The sequence below is a fragment of the Accipiter gentilis genome, chromosome Z (assembly GCF_929443795.1).
Source record: "Accipiter gentilis chromosome Z, bAccGen1.1, whole genome shotgun sequence".
Taxonomy (NCBI): Eukaryota; Metazoa; Chordata; class Aves; order Accipitriformes; family Accipitridae; genus Astur; species Astur gentilis.
This window is the reverse complement of record NC_064919.1, coordinates 59,236,451-59,254,167: the sequence shown is the minus strand read 5'-3', so window position 1 is coordinate 59,254,167 and position 17,717 is coordinate 59,236,451. Positions and strand designations below refer to the sequence as shown.

Sequence of the window (17,717 nt, the reverse complement as noted above, 5' to 3'; positions counted from 1 at the left end):
TGCTGTAGACCATGTGGGCTAGAACATAGCTGGAGGCTGTAAGAGAGACAACTGCATGACAAGAGGAACACTGCTATAGTATTTGCTATGGACTAGGCTTAGATTGCAAGCTGTCACATTTTATATACGTACAAAATTAATAAAAGCAAACAATGCACAAAGCCATGTTTTATCTGTGCAAAACTCTGTGTGTGTCCTTAAGGTGTTTCTAATTCTGTTGGGGAGTGGTGTGAACATCGCTTCCTTGTCTAGCAGAGGTGGATTGTAAATCAGTTACAGGAGTAAGTTGAGGAAGAAAGCAATATTTTTTTATATATATATATATAAAAATATAAAATATATATCAAGATTATGCCATAGGGTATTAATTCATAGTGCTAATAGAGATTCCTGTATCTGCTCATTTTTCAAAGATAAGATTATTCAGGATGCTCTTAGTAGATTTCATATCCTATTGTCTGTCACATAGATTACAACATTTCCTGCCTAAAATACATCTAACTTTTAGGAAGTAGAAAAGAAAGAGTAAGAAAATGCCCTCTTAACTTTCAGAGGATACTAATGCCTTTGGTTATTCACAGTGATTTACTTCTGGTTTCTATTGTTTACCTCGAACTTTATGATTACCTCTTCTGGAGTGGACTGCCTGCTGTACAATCAAGGGGAGAGTAGCTACTCAAATAGGGGGTTGATGACAAACACAGGCCCATCCATCCAAATCTCTGTGAAAAATTACAAGTGCAGGAAAGATAGGCTCCATAAACAAGTGTACTCTTTATCAGCAAGTAGGCACCTTTAGTCACAAAGCCTTTAGAGAACAGATGGTCAAGCAAGCAGAATATTGTTGTTACTGTTGGGACAACTGTGATTGTTGTAACATTCCCAGATGTTATTGACAACTGGTTTTAGCAGGAAGCTGATCTTTTCATCTGACTACATACTCAAATAGTATTTAAAATATAACCATCTATTTCCAATTACAGTTGTTGAAGACTGGTATTATGCTGTACTTACATACCTGTGCAATCACTGGAATCACGCATAACAATCCTTGCTACATGATTAGAGTACTGAGGTTTTTGCTTTGTCTCTGGAAGATGGCTGAGCATGAAATGTACTTTAGGCTCTGGGCAGAAAACCGGCATTTTAAAAACCTTTTTTAAGATCTTATGTACCTCTTAGACTTAAGACATCTACGTGCATTGCGAAGTCTAGGCTGCAATTCATGATGAGGTTCTTTTTTCATAGTACAGGAAATCCTAAGCTTACCCAAGAAAAATGTAGCTGCAAATGAGAAACTTCTTTATGTCCACCAGGTCCCACATATGAATATCCCTTATTTATCTTTCCAAACAGTTTTCATTTTCAGGCATGAAGTGAAAACCAGCAAGGAAGAAATTTTTAGTGTTGTATTTTATACCCTCTACCACTTTTAGGTTTTATGGTCATTAAAAATCATGGTTCATGAGCACACTTCAGCGTAGTCATCCTTTCTTCTATTCTAACTTGCCCTTTTTTTTTTAAACTTGATTTGAAAAACACACACCAAACTATACTGTTGTCTGTTAGCAGTAGGAAAAAAGGCTGTGAAAAGTGCTTACCTGATAACATACTAATACTAAATGCTTGCCATCATGAATGCAGTTACAGAAAAATAGGTCCAGGCCTAGATCAGCTTTTGGGCCAAGTTCATACAAAAAGTCCACAATATTTTTCCTTGCAACCTTTGTAGAATAATACTTGTACATGATGAATCTCACAGTTTCCTGAGCTTCAGTAATAATGACCTGGAGACTTTTTATAAAGGAGTCAGCACACCTGGACTCGGTATTAGTATTTTTCCCTAAACTCAAGCAAACTTGATTAGATAAGAGTGTGTTTTATTTCAGTTGTCACATGATCTGAGCTTTACAATCATTATAATAAGAAAACCTCACGTTTAGAACATAGTTAGAGTAAAAGTTAACCTTTCCCCAAGCTTGAAATTTTCCAGATGAATCGCAAAGTGAAATTCAGTTTCTGACTTAGATATAAAATGTCTTGCAAATTTGTTTCTGAGGGTGTGTAATATAACTTCTGTGGAATTTGTACCTGTAGTGTAGCCAGCGTATAAAAAAATATATTCTTTTTAACAACACGGTTGTTAACATATGCCAATTTCTGTGGATATTCTTACTTTTAAAAGTGTGAGTGGGATATCCAGGTTTCAATTGTGTTTTAGTTACTGCTCTGGCTCCCACTGAAGTTGAATCAGAATTCTCTGTTCTAAAAATGGCAGTACCTCTTCATGTACTTGAAATTGGGCCTTTTTTTTTTTTTTTTAGGTATAATGCCCTAATAAAAGATCCTGCTTTTTCTAGTTAAACTTACAGTTCCAAAGAAAAAAATGTTATTTGAAGAAGTAACGGGAGAAAACCCAACTCATGGTTTTGCTGTCGCAGAAAGGTCACACTGAAGCTCCACAAATCTGTGGTCTTAGGAAATGAGGGGCCAAAATATTAACACAAATTATTTTTCCGGTTCTGTGCCATCTGCATTTTCTCCTCTTCTGGCTTTTGAAGTACTCACAGTATTAAAGACCCATCTGTGAATATATTGTGAATTTCTTTGAAGTGGTCAGTCATGAAAGAGACTAAATACACATTTTTTTCCTTGTTGATAAAAATACCAACCCTGACCCTGATAAAAATTAAAAAAAAAACCTGGAGAAGCAAAAAAGAAAAAATTCCCTAGAATAACATTTACATGCTCTTTATTATTATTCTTAATGTCAGACTTTTTCACTTATTATAAATAATTGTTTATTAGGAAGAAAGTGAAAATAAAGTACATGCATTATTAAACCTGGTACGGGTTTTACAAAATTGTTAGGACTATGGTAGTATTTTCTTAGTGTAAGTCCTTGTGAAGCTCAGATAATATGTGTGAGCTGGAAGATAAAACCTTGCATTTGTTTCATAATTACCCTATTGTGAATTGGTAGGATAGTGCAGGCAAAACAACAATCTAAAAGCACAAATTGGTATCTTTCTATTACATTTCAAGTCAAAGTATAAAAGGAAAATGGCATGTATGATCACTAATGCTTTTGAAATCGCACTTCTTGTAGAGAATCTAAGACTTTGGAAGACATTTAAACGTTTTAGCAAGCAACAAGGGGGGGGGGGGGGGGCGGGAAAGAGGTAGGCCCTAACTATAAAGTTCTGCCCTGGAATATAGACCTGTAGAGTCTTCTGGAGACTTGGCACACTTGTTAGAAAGCTTTTCTTCAGCCATCTCAGCTGCAGTGAACATTTAATGAAGCACCAGTGCGAGCTTTAGCACTTCAAGCAGAGAGAGCTCTGCGCCAACCACAGAAAATTATCCTTAGATAAATTGAGGTTAATCCCTTCAGTATGAAAGAATTGTGGATATATTTCTGTATGCTGATGCATTTTAAGCTAATGGGGACAACAAAAGAATTGTGTTGTTTTCACACAAATTTATCTTCTATTAGCATCATTAATTAGCATCATGTGAAATATTAATGTGTATTGCATATATAAACTATCATGATTAGTTTAAGTCCATAATGGGATGACAGATAAGATTGATTTATACTCTGCTCTCTAGGAGGTACCACTAAACTATCATATGAAACATTACACCTAAAACCACTTTCATTGCAAGAGCCAACTAGTCAACAATGGATGCACAATGTCTTTTCAAATGTTATATCGTAGCTTTTCCATATTAGTCGTAGAGCGCAGTGATTAAAAAGCACATAAAAGCAGACTCATCAGGACCAAATCCTAAGTCTTCATTTTCTTTGCGTGGCATGAAAATCTGTTTGTCCTTTTCCTCTGCTGCCAGGATTAGAAAATTAATTTTTATGTTTGCTTTTATCTCTTCCTGAGGTAGAAACAGCAAAACTGAGTGGTAGTGAAAAACCTTCACTGAATGAATGGCATACATGACCTGGGGCAAAAATAAAAATTGACCTCTTGCTTGTTTTATTTTGTAACAAGATGCCAGCATAATGAAGTCGACAATTTCCTCTCCTAGACTTCTTCCTTTGTTCCTGCACCATCCCCTTTGAGAAGACTGTGGTTAAATTTCAATGGTCTCAGATAGGATCTTTATTGCCTTAGCTGATACAGATTCTTAATGTGGTGGACCCCCAAGTAAGGGTGTACAGCCTACCTGAGCCATCAAGGAAATAGCAGCCAGTTCAGATTGACCATGGCTGTAAACAGTGACTAACAAAGTAGAGCTCTGGTGCCTAAAGGACTAATTAGAAACTTAGAAGAAAAACAGGTAGTTCCGCTGGCAGTAAGAAAAGGACTTCTAAGCAAGATTCCCATATTTGCTAGTTAAAGATGTGGATTGTTGCACAAAACTTTGTAAACTTTGTGTGTCTTTGTGTGGAGGAGTGAAGGAGAGGGCTAGGTAATTATTACCTTTTTCTCTTCCATAGTTTTTTTGTTGCTTGGTTTTAGTTGTAGGGAAGTTTCACATTAGGATCAGAAAAAGAACAAAAGCTACTTGAGAATTTTCTATGTCAGTGTCAGATGAAAGGGATTACTCCTCAGGGTAGTCAAGACTGAGTATTTTACCTGTTAAGCACAAGTTTTGACTATTTTACCTTATGATTCTGCCATCTGTATACATTTAAATGCGAAGGTTTCTCTGTCCTTGGGGATAGTTCTTATAGCCTCTTTTTATTTCATTTTTTCATCTTTCATTGCTATCTAATTGTGTATGCAGCTCTTGCAGATGACAACTCGCTGTTCCTCAGAGCCTGCTGGAAGGGATTCTAAGGGAGGATTACTCTTCCTGACTCTGTCTAGAAGGTAACTTCTAATAGTAGGTAACTTCGGACAACTTGATCTGTTAGGCGTGTGAAGCATATTTTTAAAATCAGTTTTTTCTTATGAAGTTTCTGATTTCCAATTCATAGGTGATCTTTAAAGCTGTTGTCTTTGTGTTTTCTTTTATTTCTAAATTGTTGCTCTGTTTTTAAGTTTTCTTATTATCTACATACTACCAAAATACTCATTGTGCCTGCTTTTAAAGTACATATTTCAAAGAACTATATTATTGAGCATAATTTACAGTGAAACTACAGTGAACCAGCTTTATGCGTTATGAGCATTCATATAATTTTAATTATAGAACCCAACAGTGTTCAGGCACAGATCTAACATATTTTAGAGAAAGAAAATAAATGGCTATTTATCTTCCTTTCATGATACCTCATCTAGGCCCAACCAGTAACACAAATCTCCAAGTTCCCAGTCCAGCAATGAGCTCTGTCCTGAGGAACATCTCAGAATTTGACCTACAAGTTAAATTAAATGTTAAGAACCTCCAGGTATACTCTGTTACTTTGGCTACACTGTTGTTTTAATATATTATGCAAACTGTACGCTTTGCATTGGAAAGTATTTGTGAAATACAGACTGTGTCTCAACTTTTTGTTAGCAATTCAGGAGAATTGCTGGAGGATTGCCAGTGGGACAGACACTGGTGAAATTCTGATTAAGCAGCACCAATTTGGGGGGGGGTGGGGGGTGGGGAGGCTACTCTCTGGTCCCATCTGGGTAGATCAGGAAGTCTGATGCTTTCCAGCTTTTTCAAGATTTACAGCAGAGGAGTATGGCATTGTCATTCAGGTAGGGCCAAGGCAACACAAGAGTGGAGCAATGAATTCCAATTGATGTTATTTTGCTCTAACACCGTGGAGCCACCAAGGATCTGAAAAGTCCAGAAAAGCCTCAGGCTGCCATCATCTCCCATCTTTCCACAGGTTTACACTGTCTTGCAACATGCCATGTGAAGGCTGACTAACTGTGGGTTCAGCAGTAACTGTTGTGGAAAAAACCTCCCTCAAATCTACACCTTTGCAGCTAGTGTTTTGTCTTTATCGTAAACAAAGGGACAGGTACAAACATGAGAGATCTGTAAAGCTATTAACACTGCTGAGTCCCATTGCTGGTCTCTGAAAGGCTTGCAGTTGCCCAGATGCTGTTCACGAGGTTATTTCAGAGACATGATGTACATTGCCAGTGTGCTCTTGTGACTGTGGCATCACCAGATGGTTACTTCCAGTGTCCTGCTACTGTTGCAATGGGAACTTTTTTCCTAATACATTATTAAATCTTTCTTGCTTCAGTTTAAGCAGATTTCTTCTTATTATTATGGACATGAATTTCTCACTGGTTTCTTTACAGATTGCTACCTTTTAAATAGTTGAGGACAACTGCTGTCTCCCCTCAGTCATCTCTTTTGTAACACATCTATGTTTTTTCAATCTTTCCTCATGGGTCATCCTTCCCCAAATTCTTAGGATTCTGACTGCTCTCTTCTGAAGCATTTTAAATTTGATTGTATCTTACTCTGAGGTGTTCTAATTGCGTACATCAGCCTAAGCACTGTCTCATTGGCTTAAATAAACAGAAATAACTTCTCTTTTTCCTCACTTATGATACTTTGTTAGTAAGTGTCCCAGTATACTCTCTCAGAGCCTCTTCAGTGGCATTGCAATTTCTTTAGACGGTTGATTTCCCTTTTTGTATTTCTGCATTTGAATTTTTTTTCTTCATAAGTTTAGGGGTTTAAATTTATTGAATCCAAATGTGCTGATTTCAGACAGTTTCTAAAATACGAGGTCATTTTGAATGCTAGTCCTGCCTTTCAGAGCATTCACAATTCCTTCCAGTCTGATGTGATCCACGAATGTTATTAGTATGTTACCTATACTATTATCAGTGTTGTAAAATAAATATGGACTGGAGCTAGACTGAGGAAAAATTAACTTGCTTCTTACTTACAGTAGTACATTGTTCGAAATCTCTTCACAGTCTTCTTTTGAACTATTCATGACTTCACCTTGTATATGTTTTTTTAACCGGTTTTGGAACCAGCTGTGATGATTCCATCTAGCCACTATCTCTTTACTTTGCTTATAGGAGTGTCATGAGGGATGTCCTGGTTTCGGCTGGGATAGAGTTAATTTTCATTCTAGTAGCTGGTGTAGTGTTATGTTTTGGATTGAGTTTGAGAAGAATCTTGATAACACACTGACATTTTCAGTTGTTGCTAAGAAATGTTTATGCTAAGTCAAGGAGTCCTCAGCTTCTCATGCCCAGCCAGCAAGAAGGCTGGAGAGGCACAACAAGTTGCGGGGGGGACACAGCTAGGGCAGCTGACCCAAACTGGCCAAAGGGGTATCCTATACCATGTGACATCATGTCCAGTATATAAACGGGGGGCAGTTGGCGTGGGGGGGATCACTGCTTGGGAACTAACTGGACATTGGTTGGTGAGTGGTGAGCAACTGCGTTGTGCATCACTTGTTTTGTATATTCCAATCCTTTTAGTAGTATTCTAATTTTATTATTATTATTATCATTATTAGTTTCTTCCTTTCTGTTCCATTAACTGTTCTTAACCCACAGGTTTTACCTTTTTCTTTCCAATTCTCTCCGCCATCCCACGGGGGGGGGGGGGAGTGAGTGAGCGGCTGCATGGTGCTTAGTTGCTGGCTGGGGTTAAACCACTATCAAGAGCCTTACTGAAGCCAGTTAACTATCACAGAAAAGTATGAGATTGCTTTTACATGACTGCCCGTTGATAAATCCATACTGGCTGTTCATCATTACCTAATAATCGCCAGTAATATACCAATAATTTCCAAACTTTTTGGACCATAGCTTACTACAGTCCACAGTTTCTAGTTGCCCACCATACATTTAATCATAAGACTATTAATAAACAGGCATTACTAAGGTGATGTACATTTTAATGTTAAGTACGATTTTATGGTCCTGTTACTTCAACTGGAGACAACAGTTTGGGACCTGATGTTCAGCTACTGGTAAGTTGATTGTCCAGCAGGTTGCTTTACTACCTTTTTGAGTGTCAGAGATTGCTCAGATTTGCAGTGACTGCTTTGCATTCATCCTTAATCACTTGCCTTCTTTCCTTATTGTTTTTTAGCACATAGCTAGACTATCCTTGCCCCTAAGGGTGACTATAAAGCTCTCCTCAGAATCAGACAGGTCTGCTGTACAGGCAGGTGTGGTAAAAGTATGGCCATGGTATAGATGGACTGCAACCTCCATAAAAGCTGAGACACCACATGCACTAGGTTAACGTGGACCACCATTTTCCGGCAGGTACCCAGACAGTGTCTGAGGTAGCTGTTTGATCAGAAAACAGGCATCTCGCAGAGCACAGCCATTCTGGCATTATCAAAGAGCTGTCTAGAAGGACCTCTGTTTCTACCTTGGTTCTCAGGTTTTCAAAACTTTACCTCCTGATCTCTGACTGTAATGCCCACCTTTTGTCTGTGTTGGGGTAGCTAACTTGTGTTTTTTTGTTTGGTGTCTTTTAGCAGCTGTGTCTTTCCATTACCTATTCCTAGTAGATCCTGCCAATCATTTCTGAGTTGGTTGAAACCATCTTTGCCTTTCTTCCTTCAGTGATATGAAAAATGTGAAATCAAGCAATTGAACTACTCTTAAACTATTTGAAATTCACCTTCATAGACTACAGGATTCTTCCATTGGACTGGTGTATTTTGCAGGTTCTTTCTTGGAATATTGGGGAGACTCTGGAACTAATGTTGGCACTCTTGAGAAACGTAGTTCCTCTCAGCTGGGCTTGCATAGGGTCTTTGACCAGAGAGCCCTTCATCCACATGCATGCTTCATCTTTTGTAGATGAAAATTCATACCATTCCCTCTTCAAAGAGTCTGATGACCACGTATCTAGTGTAATTCAGAGATGTGTTAACCATTGTTTACAGAAGCAACTTCTGCAATACACAGTAACACTGTTTTTTACATACATTAAGCCAACATCTGCTGGTACATCTATTATTTACGTCCATAACAGATAGTTCTGCACAGGGTAGACACTGACTCAGTTTGAAAGGAAATAAAAATTTTGAGTAATTCGAGTTTTGTGTTATACCTTGCTACATACATTCATGATCAGAGATTATTTGCAGTGGGAAGATGAATAACAATAACTTTGATATACAAGCAGCTTTTCTTTTTCAAACAGGGCAAAAATAATCCAAGGAACACACAGACTCCCTCACTCTCCCTATGTGGCTTCTTGCTTATATAATTATTGAATAACCTTTAAAAAAAATCCCATTTCATCGGGTCTGATTTTTGGAATACTACTTATGAGTAGCAATTTCTCTTCCAAATGGATCTCTTTTCTTTCTCTGTAACCCTGGCTTTGCTCTGTCTGCAGTTGCTGCTGCCTTCATATTGGAGCAATGTCCCACTCACAACTAGTGTGGCCTTTTGACCTACAAGGAACTACTTCTATTTATGCGTCTTTTATTTTAGAAGTCAAGCCTAATACTTCTAATAACTTTAATACTTTCTGGGAGATGCCTGTCTCTTAATACAAGCAGAATTGCATTGAGCGGAGTCCAGGTGTTTGTCATGTGTGTTACAAAAGCAGTAGAAAGAGATTTAGGGTCACAGAATAGGTATAGTAGTCACAGAAATCAAGAGGCAAGAGAGGAGAGATGGTGCAGACCAAATAGGCAAACTGTCCTGTGGCAGCTGGTAATTCTAAGATGCCTATTGATGCTTGCTGGAGTTGGAAGAGAGTCTCATATGGAAGGGAAAGTCGTCTTACCTCTGTATTTTCCTGTCTCCCAGTTGGCTGCCCTGGTGGGCTGTAAGGTTGTTTTTTTTTAAATTTGGAATCTGCTTAAGTGCATCTTGTTCTTTTAAAAATCTTGTCCTGAACATTCATGGTGAAATATATTGTAGATGTTTTGTTACAATTGTTACCATGGCAAATTATTCTTAAATCATATAAAATATTAATTGATTTGTTTCCATGAATAATGACCAAGCTACTCTGATTACTGAATTTTCAGACTGGATACATGTAACTGTACTATCGCTCTGGGATTTCTGAAGAATTCAGTACTGGCCTCTTTCTGCTCCCAGTCTTTTTTCCTTGAACGTTCAGCTGATACAGTATAGGCTGTTTTTTTACTTCATGCTTTGGTTTCTCTTGTGCTTTTCACAGCAGACTGCATTATTAACAGAAGTCTGGGCTTACACTGTTCAGTGAATGGTCCTGTCTTGTTTTTATCCCTTGGTCAATTACTAGATCATTAAAATACTTGCCTGTGTGACGTTCATTTTTCTTTCTCTGCACTGTTATCCTGTATCTTTGCTTTGCAGAAATGAATCTGTGAGTATTGCTGTGCAGGTTGTAGTCACACTTCCCTTAAGGGCAAAGTTATTCTTTCTTGCATAACCTTTTCCAGTTGCAACGACTGCAATATAATGGTAGAAATCTGTTGGAAGAGTGTCAGAATCTTAATTATATAGGACTGCAAATGATTTTTGAGGTTTGCATCAACTACAAAACAAGAAGAGTCTAGAACATCATCAAAATACATTTCTAAACACTGGGACAAGAGTCTAAATTGGCTAAAGTCTGGCATTTTGAATTTGTATGGGGATAATTGTAATTATAAGGGTTTTTCTCTGCTCTAATTAAAGGCACTCCTCTGCAGAAATAAGAAAGCAATTTACTCTCCAACCAGGCTTTGCACAGTTCTGTCAACGAAGCTTAAGTACCCCTGGCTTTTCTACTCTTCATCTGGTAAGTTTTGGGTTTACCTTCTTTACACAGGTTTGGCATCTGCATTGCTTAATGTTTTTAGGTTAAATTATGTGATCTTCTTAAGTTTTCTTGCTTTCCCCTGGCTTCTGCCCAAAGCTGTTAAAAAATACTCCCTGGTGGGCTGAGGAAATTATGCATTTGAAAAAACTGAGAATGGTCCTTGGAGCCCGAAACAGACAGTCCTTCTGCATACTACTATAAATCAAAGTTAATTAGTAAGTGTTGAAGTAAATTACATCTTTCCTTGCTGGAACATGCGACTCCATCAAGTAAATGCATTGTGTGGTGATCACAGATGATTTGCAAAGGAGGTCATTGGATAAAGAGAAAAAAAAAGAAGGCTAGAGCTAGCTCAGCTGGCTTGGCTTAATATGCAGTTTCCAGATCTAACAGCAGAGACAGCAAACTGACCTGTTTTTCAGGGCTTTAGAATAAGCACATTAAGTGAGAAATGCTGAAGTATGCCCTGATTGGCATAGATAGAGTCAACTGTAATATGTCTCCGAATCATCTGAAGATCTTTCACGTGTAATCCTCCTCTAAATAAGTCAGACCATATGACACTACCCTTATGACAAAGGGAAAAAATGCCACATCTTTTTAATGGCCTTTCTTGGTATTCTGCAAACACACTATGCCATAAATAAAACCGACTAAGATTTTGATACTCCCCTTCTTCCTGCCCTTTTAATTTTTTCTTATTTTTGTGCGACCCCGTAAGTAGAAGCAGGAAAAGTCTTTGTGCACCAGTGGTTGTGAAAAAATGTAAACCACTGGATGGTAAGCAGTTACTTCCTGTGTCAGGGCCTCCCGCCACTACTCACTTCCTTAATCCGAAATGCTCTTGTGTTTTAACTTGTTGCGTGCGGTTATTCAGCATGGTGCTAGGTCCCTTCTACATACAGACAGTTGCTTTTGCTCTTGAGAAACTTGATAACATTTCATTTACGGAGTATTACGCCGTAGCTGCCATTTTGTGTGGTGTCACAATCTACATGCCTCTAATCCATCATCCTTAAAAAGGTATGTTTGCAGCAATGATTTGTGGCATTTTCTGTAGAGTAATTGTTTTGCATACTTGTATGATGTGTGAAAAGTAGTGTTGGCTTCTCAGTTGAAGCAGTATCTGGTAACTTGCACCAGTCGTTAGGGAGACCATTACCCTCCATCTGCATTTACGTTTTTCACCATCTTCTTTGCATTTGTGTCTAATTTACAATAGTCAGAAGCACAAATTTCTAGAGGTTAAAGATTATTATTAACAATTAAACTAGAAGAAGTTAGAAGACATGATGAAATGCAATGAATTGGACTTGTCAGAATAGCATCATTTCTGAAAGGAAGTACAATGCTTAATCAAAAATTAGATTGTATTAAGCAAAAATATTTTGCGTGTAAAACATTACGTTTTCAGCAACTGAAAAGATGTAATGCGCTTTTGTATATTTTAAGCTGTGTTTTACTTTAAATTTCGTGATTTTTTTTTGTTTTAGTAGATCTTCATATGTAAACACTAAACTGCCAGTTTTGCCCACTGGCAGTACAGTAAGTGAACTTCAAGGATATTATGCTGACAATTAATAAAAAATCAACAGCTAATAAAGATCACTATTTACTCCTAACTGTTGATCCAGTACACTCCTACACTAGATACAAACCAGAGACAGTGCTTAACCTAAAAATTTATTCACAGCACAGTGTATTTCTTCAGCTGGCTGCCTCATGATTTGCTGGACTTACTGTCAGTTTTAGGTTTTCACTTTGGATAAAAAGAGCAAAGAAAGAGAGAGATTTTTCCCAAAGCTGTTTTCAGAGAATTCAATCAATCCTTTAAATGAACAGGCAGAGGGGTGAGCTCAGAGTCTTTATTTATGCAGAGACATGTACAGTTTCCCTATAAAAGGGGAACCTGGGGTGGGGGATGGTGGTTGGTTGTGTTCAAAGGTCTCTACTACATCATTTGGAGGAGCATTTACCACATTTTTTTTTTAAAGTTTAAATTGGTTTGCTTCTCCTAGATGTTTTTTAGCACATTTCTTCTAAATACACTTCACTTTCTGCAAGATGTTTCTGGATTTTTATTAGCTGAATAACTTCCTTACTTACATTTCCAGAACACTAAAAAGGCTCCAAACTCGTATTTGCCACTAATCAGCTTTAACTCATCTTCCTATCTACAGTGACTGACGTGGCATATTATGTGTGAGCCATTTTAGTTCAGAGGTACCCTGAGCTTTGCCACTGCTAAGCATGTTCTCATGTTTAATAAATTGTGGAATTCTTCATTGTGCTATTAAGCCAAAATTCTGATGTTGTGGGTGTTAACACTGTTATGTGCAGGGGTCACTTCATGCTCAGGCAAAAATCCTGTCAACTTCCATGAGAGCCTTGCGAGAGTAGGACTTGGTAATAATGATTGAGGACTTAATGATTTTGGCCCACAGATTTTATTTGTGGAGAACAACACTGGGGTGTAAGGAGGATAGCTCCAGAACACATTGGATGTAGCCACAGTAACATTGAATATAAAGGCAGTGTTGATATCAGGGACATCGGGTGCCTTATTTTCCCCACACCCCATCAACAGCACTGTAGAGGTAGATTATCTGATCTATGTTCAGACTGTTTACTGCTGGCGGCTTCAGAAGGCAGTTGTGTGAAAGTATTTGGGCGAATCAGTGCAATGTAATCCTTACTCTTTACAGACAAGGATGATTTGATAGCTATTTTTTTGCTAGAATTCTTCCTCCAAGTAAATAAGTTATTCCAGTGCTCTTCTTCTAATGCTCTAACTATTTTTCTGTGCTCTTACCTGCGCTGAGGTGTCCTTGGGCTTTCTGGAACCCACAGAATATAAACTGTAGGGTTTCTAAAGCTGTAGCTTTCAGATCTATTTGTTACTTGCCTAGCAAATTAACATCATGAGGTGCTGGTCTCTGCAGCCAACTGGACAGATGTTTTACTTTCTAAACATATACAGGCAATTTTTATTGGCTATATAGCAAGTAAAATAATTTTCAGTTTTTTCTATACATAGAATAACATACACTTTTATCATACAAAGTCACATTTCTCGGTACCATATCAAACAAGATTTTCTGCCTGTTTTTGAGACTAAACAGATAAAAAGACCCAGACGGCTTCATACCATGTATGAGTGGCAGAGCTTGTACTTGTTTAACTTTGTTCTCATCGGACATTCTCTGTAAGAATGGCTGATTAAATGTAATAAGATACAACTGCTCTCTATCAAGGTGCAATGCCATGTGCTGTAGAAATGGTGGATATCTAAGGTTTGCAAAAATAATTTTAGTAGTTCCATGTAATCTTGTGTGTAGTTACTGTACTGACCCTTGAAAAATCCATTAAATTTAGAACTCCAATACTATGCAAACCAGTAACATTCAGAAATGGAAAATAATAATTTCTTCTGGTTTTAGGTATATCTTGCCTTCAAATTTGTTTGGAATTGAAAGCACACAGCATTTCTAAGAGTGTCTTTCAGGCACAGCACCTCAAATGAGTGGCATTTTCGTGATAGCAGCCATGGTGCTTATAGTTGGTCCTTAGCTCAGTATATCCTCCAAGACTTAGTGCCTTGGCCTCATTATTGCTAGTGCCTTTCTTCACATGTGCTGTGGAGTCCATTGGTAGCTCCCTGCCAGCTCTGGCACTGCCTGCCACTATCATTTTGTTCACCTGCCCTTATCCTCTGTTGTTCCTGCTCACTACTGCCTTTTTCATAGCTTGGATTGGACAAGGGGGACTGAGTGCACTTCATGGGAATCCCAGAGAACACATCTTAGGGCATCCAGGATGCACCTCAGTCAGCCCTCCTTCTACCAGCATCTAGAAAAGCTCAACAGAGAAAATAGGTGCAAATTTGGATTTAGGTGTGGTATCTTCTATTTCTTCTTTGTGTTTTAATACTTTTCTCCTTTGTTCCCTTCCTTTTTTTCAGCTGAATGTTTTGTTAGCAACTTTTCCTTGCATTAAATGCAGTGGCACTATATATAAGGTTAGAAGTCTGTTTCCAATGTTTAATAAATAATGGGACAATGACAAGACTTAAGTAAATAAGCCTAAATTACACTATTAAGAAGAACCTTCTGTTGTTAAAATAAACACCTCTTTATTTCTTCCATTAGCCTGCCTTTTATGACGCAGTAGACCCAGTAGATTTTGAAGGCTTCCTAATGACGCGGTTGAACAACTTGGACTCAGAACTAGCACAAGAACTTGGTGACTTTCCTGAAGATGACTTGGACATTATCTTTACACCCAAAGAGTGCAGGACTTTGCAACCTGCTATGCCAGAAGATGGGTAAGGAGACTTTCTCTCCCTCTGAAACACTGCAAGTTTAAAATTAGTTTTGAAGATGTTGATCCAGACACCTCACTCTGCCATCCATTCAGTCATTATGCACTTGCTGAACTTTAAACATTTGAACTTTGCCATTGATTCTGTTAGGCCTGTTTGCACATTTAAAATTATGCAAGCACTTGCATGACTTCCTGAGCTAGCTGGTAGCAGCAGAAGTGAGGTAGATAGATTTAAACCAGGAAGAAAAGTAAAGAAAGGCAGGACAGTAGTAAGAAAAATAATTTTGTAGCTGTGATCCCAGAGGTGGAAGTTGATTCTGGTCATACAGTAAGCATAGGATTGAGGGGTTTTTCATTTTTTCTTCCCCCCGCTATGTGTTACATGGCATTGATCAGATTACTCACCATCTCTTTCTCAGTACCTTTCTTGCTTAAATGGGGGGAAATAGTTCATACTTCACAAGGTTTGGGAAAAAAGTGTTTATTTCTAGTGTTGGAGCCACTTATGGTTTCAGGCTGACATTAATGAAATAATTCCACTGTGTTCAACAGCTTTTAAATTAAAATAGGTAGCATGTGTTGATGCTGGTGCTCAGCCATCTGGGAAATAGTTAAGCTGATTTGATAAACAGGCAACTGAATTTTTCAGAATGAGAGAAAGGGATGCATTGGAGAGTTTTCTGATGTGGTTTAGGAGAGCCCTATGAATTGTATACAAAATACTCTTCAAGGATTATTTTGCTGTAGGTGGTACCTTCAAGCAGAACCACAAAGGCCTACTGAGTTTTGCAAGCCAGATAAACACCAACTCAGCGCCATTGTAGCCCCAAACTGCTGTGGCTGCAAAGACAGCTAACTGTGCGACTTGTTTGGGATGGGGACCTGGCTCCTTCCAGTATATTCAGGAAGTGCATGGCACAGTCTATATTCTCTGCTGTGGTGCACCTGGATGCTGAAGGGACAAATAGGCTTATCTTACGATGTCCTGGCTCACAGGGAAGACCTGCATTCCCCTCTGTTCCTGCAAAAGTTGTTGCAGCCTGCTCTAATTTATACTAGCCAGCTCTATAAACTAGAGCCCTATACAACAGTGGTATTGGTTCAGTGTTTTCTGCCCAACATACCAAATGCAATGAGGCTAAGCAGGAACCACAGTTTATATGGTTTTTTTTCCAGTTGTGGACTAGCTGAGAACCCCTATTTCTAAGCAAGATCTCAGCCTGCAAGTTCCTTCTTGGCCCAGTGCATCTCTCGGGAAGTTCAGGAGATCAAAGGCAGTAGAGATGAGGTGCCATGCTAGGTCACCTGAGAACTCTTTGAATCACACAGCTCCTAAGAAATTTTGTGACATTTGCACAAAATGTGATTTTCAGTCGAAGTTACTCATAGAAAATATTCCAATCTTTATCATGAATTCTTGTTTTCCTGTGGATTGGGGAGAGAGAATGGATGTGGGAAACAGTGAATACTTTGGTGCCTGAAGTTCCCATTTATTTAAATGATGGACAAAAATAGTAAAAAATTATCCAACTTTGAAGTTAGATTTAAAAGATGACCATTTATCTCCTATTTCCAAGGCTATTTCCCAGCATGCCTGCTATTTAAAACAGCAGTTACGTATTTGTTTTTGCAGTAGGAGAATGTGTAGACTCACACTGTACAATCAGTTTTAGGCCTGATTTGTACCACAGCGACATTAAGGGTTTTGTAAGGAGTCTGTGGCAAAACTCAAATAGTCAATACCAACAAGTATGCTTTCAGCAGATTTTTTTACACAGCAGCTTCCCATTTAGCTGTTCACATTGCCGTCATCGATACAAGTGCTTTCACAGAAAATCCTGGTGAAGCATGCCAGGGTATGTTAGGGAAGATGAGAGCACAGGAGGGGCATGCACCAAAGATTCACCTGCAGGCGATGCAGTCTGTGGTGTCTTCCTGCACTGAGAGCAGGAAGCAGATACCACCGACCAAAGCAGGTTAACGTGCTGCCTGCTTGCAGACATACATCCCACCTGAACCAGATGCATCAAGTGACCACGTGCTGCGTCGGTCCACTGGTGGCAGGGCACGCAGCAGTCCGCTGTTGGCCGAGGCTCTGTCCTGCGGTGCACGCATGAACCCAAATCAGTTGTTACCCGGTCTTGGTAATTGGTTGTAAATCTGTTAAGAGTTCTGGGTGGAAAGTGCTAAAAAGTGTCATACCTTTTATCCGTTCCTGCATTGCATGTGTATCGTACTCTTTTACTCACTTGGATTGGAGGACGTACAAGTGATTTTGGTACAGGTCACTAAAATTTTTTAGAAGAGGGGTAGGGGAATTATGCTACAACATCATGGCAGCAAATTCACGGACATCGACTTTAGCTTTTAATATTTCCGTTCCAATCAGTATCCAGTCTATCAGACAACACTGACAACCCCCTACATTAAATGAAACTTATTTGAAAATAGTAAAATTAATATTCTTAGATCTTAAAGTTTTATTATGCTATCTGATTAAAAGCTTAAGGTCCCTTTTTAGAATTTTCTTCATTTCTATGAGGAAGAAAAAATTACACTGAAAACATACAAGAGACTATGTATTTGCAAGAGTCTGGGAGCTGAGGCGTCTGGAAAAATATCTCTATGTCTTAAGACTTGTTACCAAGTTTTGAAAATCACGAAGATGGGTACCTGGTATAATTTTTTGTATGTTGCTCTATTTTATAGCAACATCGGTCTTACATTCATGAAATGCATAG

At 38.5% G+C, this 17,717-nt stretch overlaps 1 protein-coding gene across 2 annotated transcripts in view; it reads left to right on the top strand.

Annotated features, from left to right (window-relative positions):
* Positions 1–17,717, top strand: part of DOCK8 (dedicator of cytokinesis 8) — a 98,044-nt gene that overhangs the window by 9,003 nt on the left and 71,324 nt on the right. For both annotated transcript variants that reach the window (XM_049795314.1, XM_049795313.1), the window contains exons 2-3: positions 10,530–10,632; positions 14,802–14,977. In XM_049795314.1, the coding sequence (XP_049651271.1) occupies positions 10,530–10,632; positions 14,802–14,977 (279 nt within the window). The remainder of the gene's footprint in view (positions 1–10,529; positions 10,633–14,801; positions 14,978–17,717) is intronic.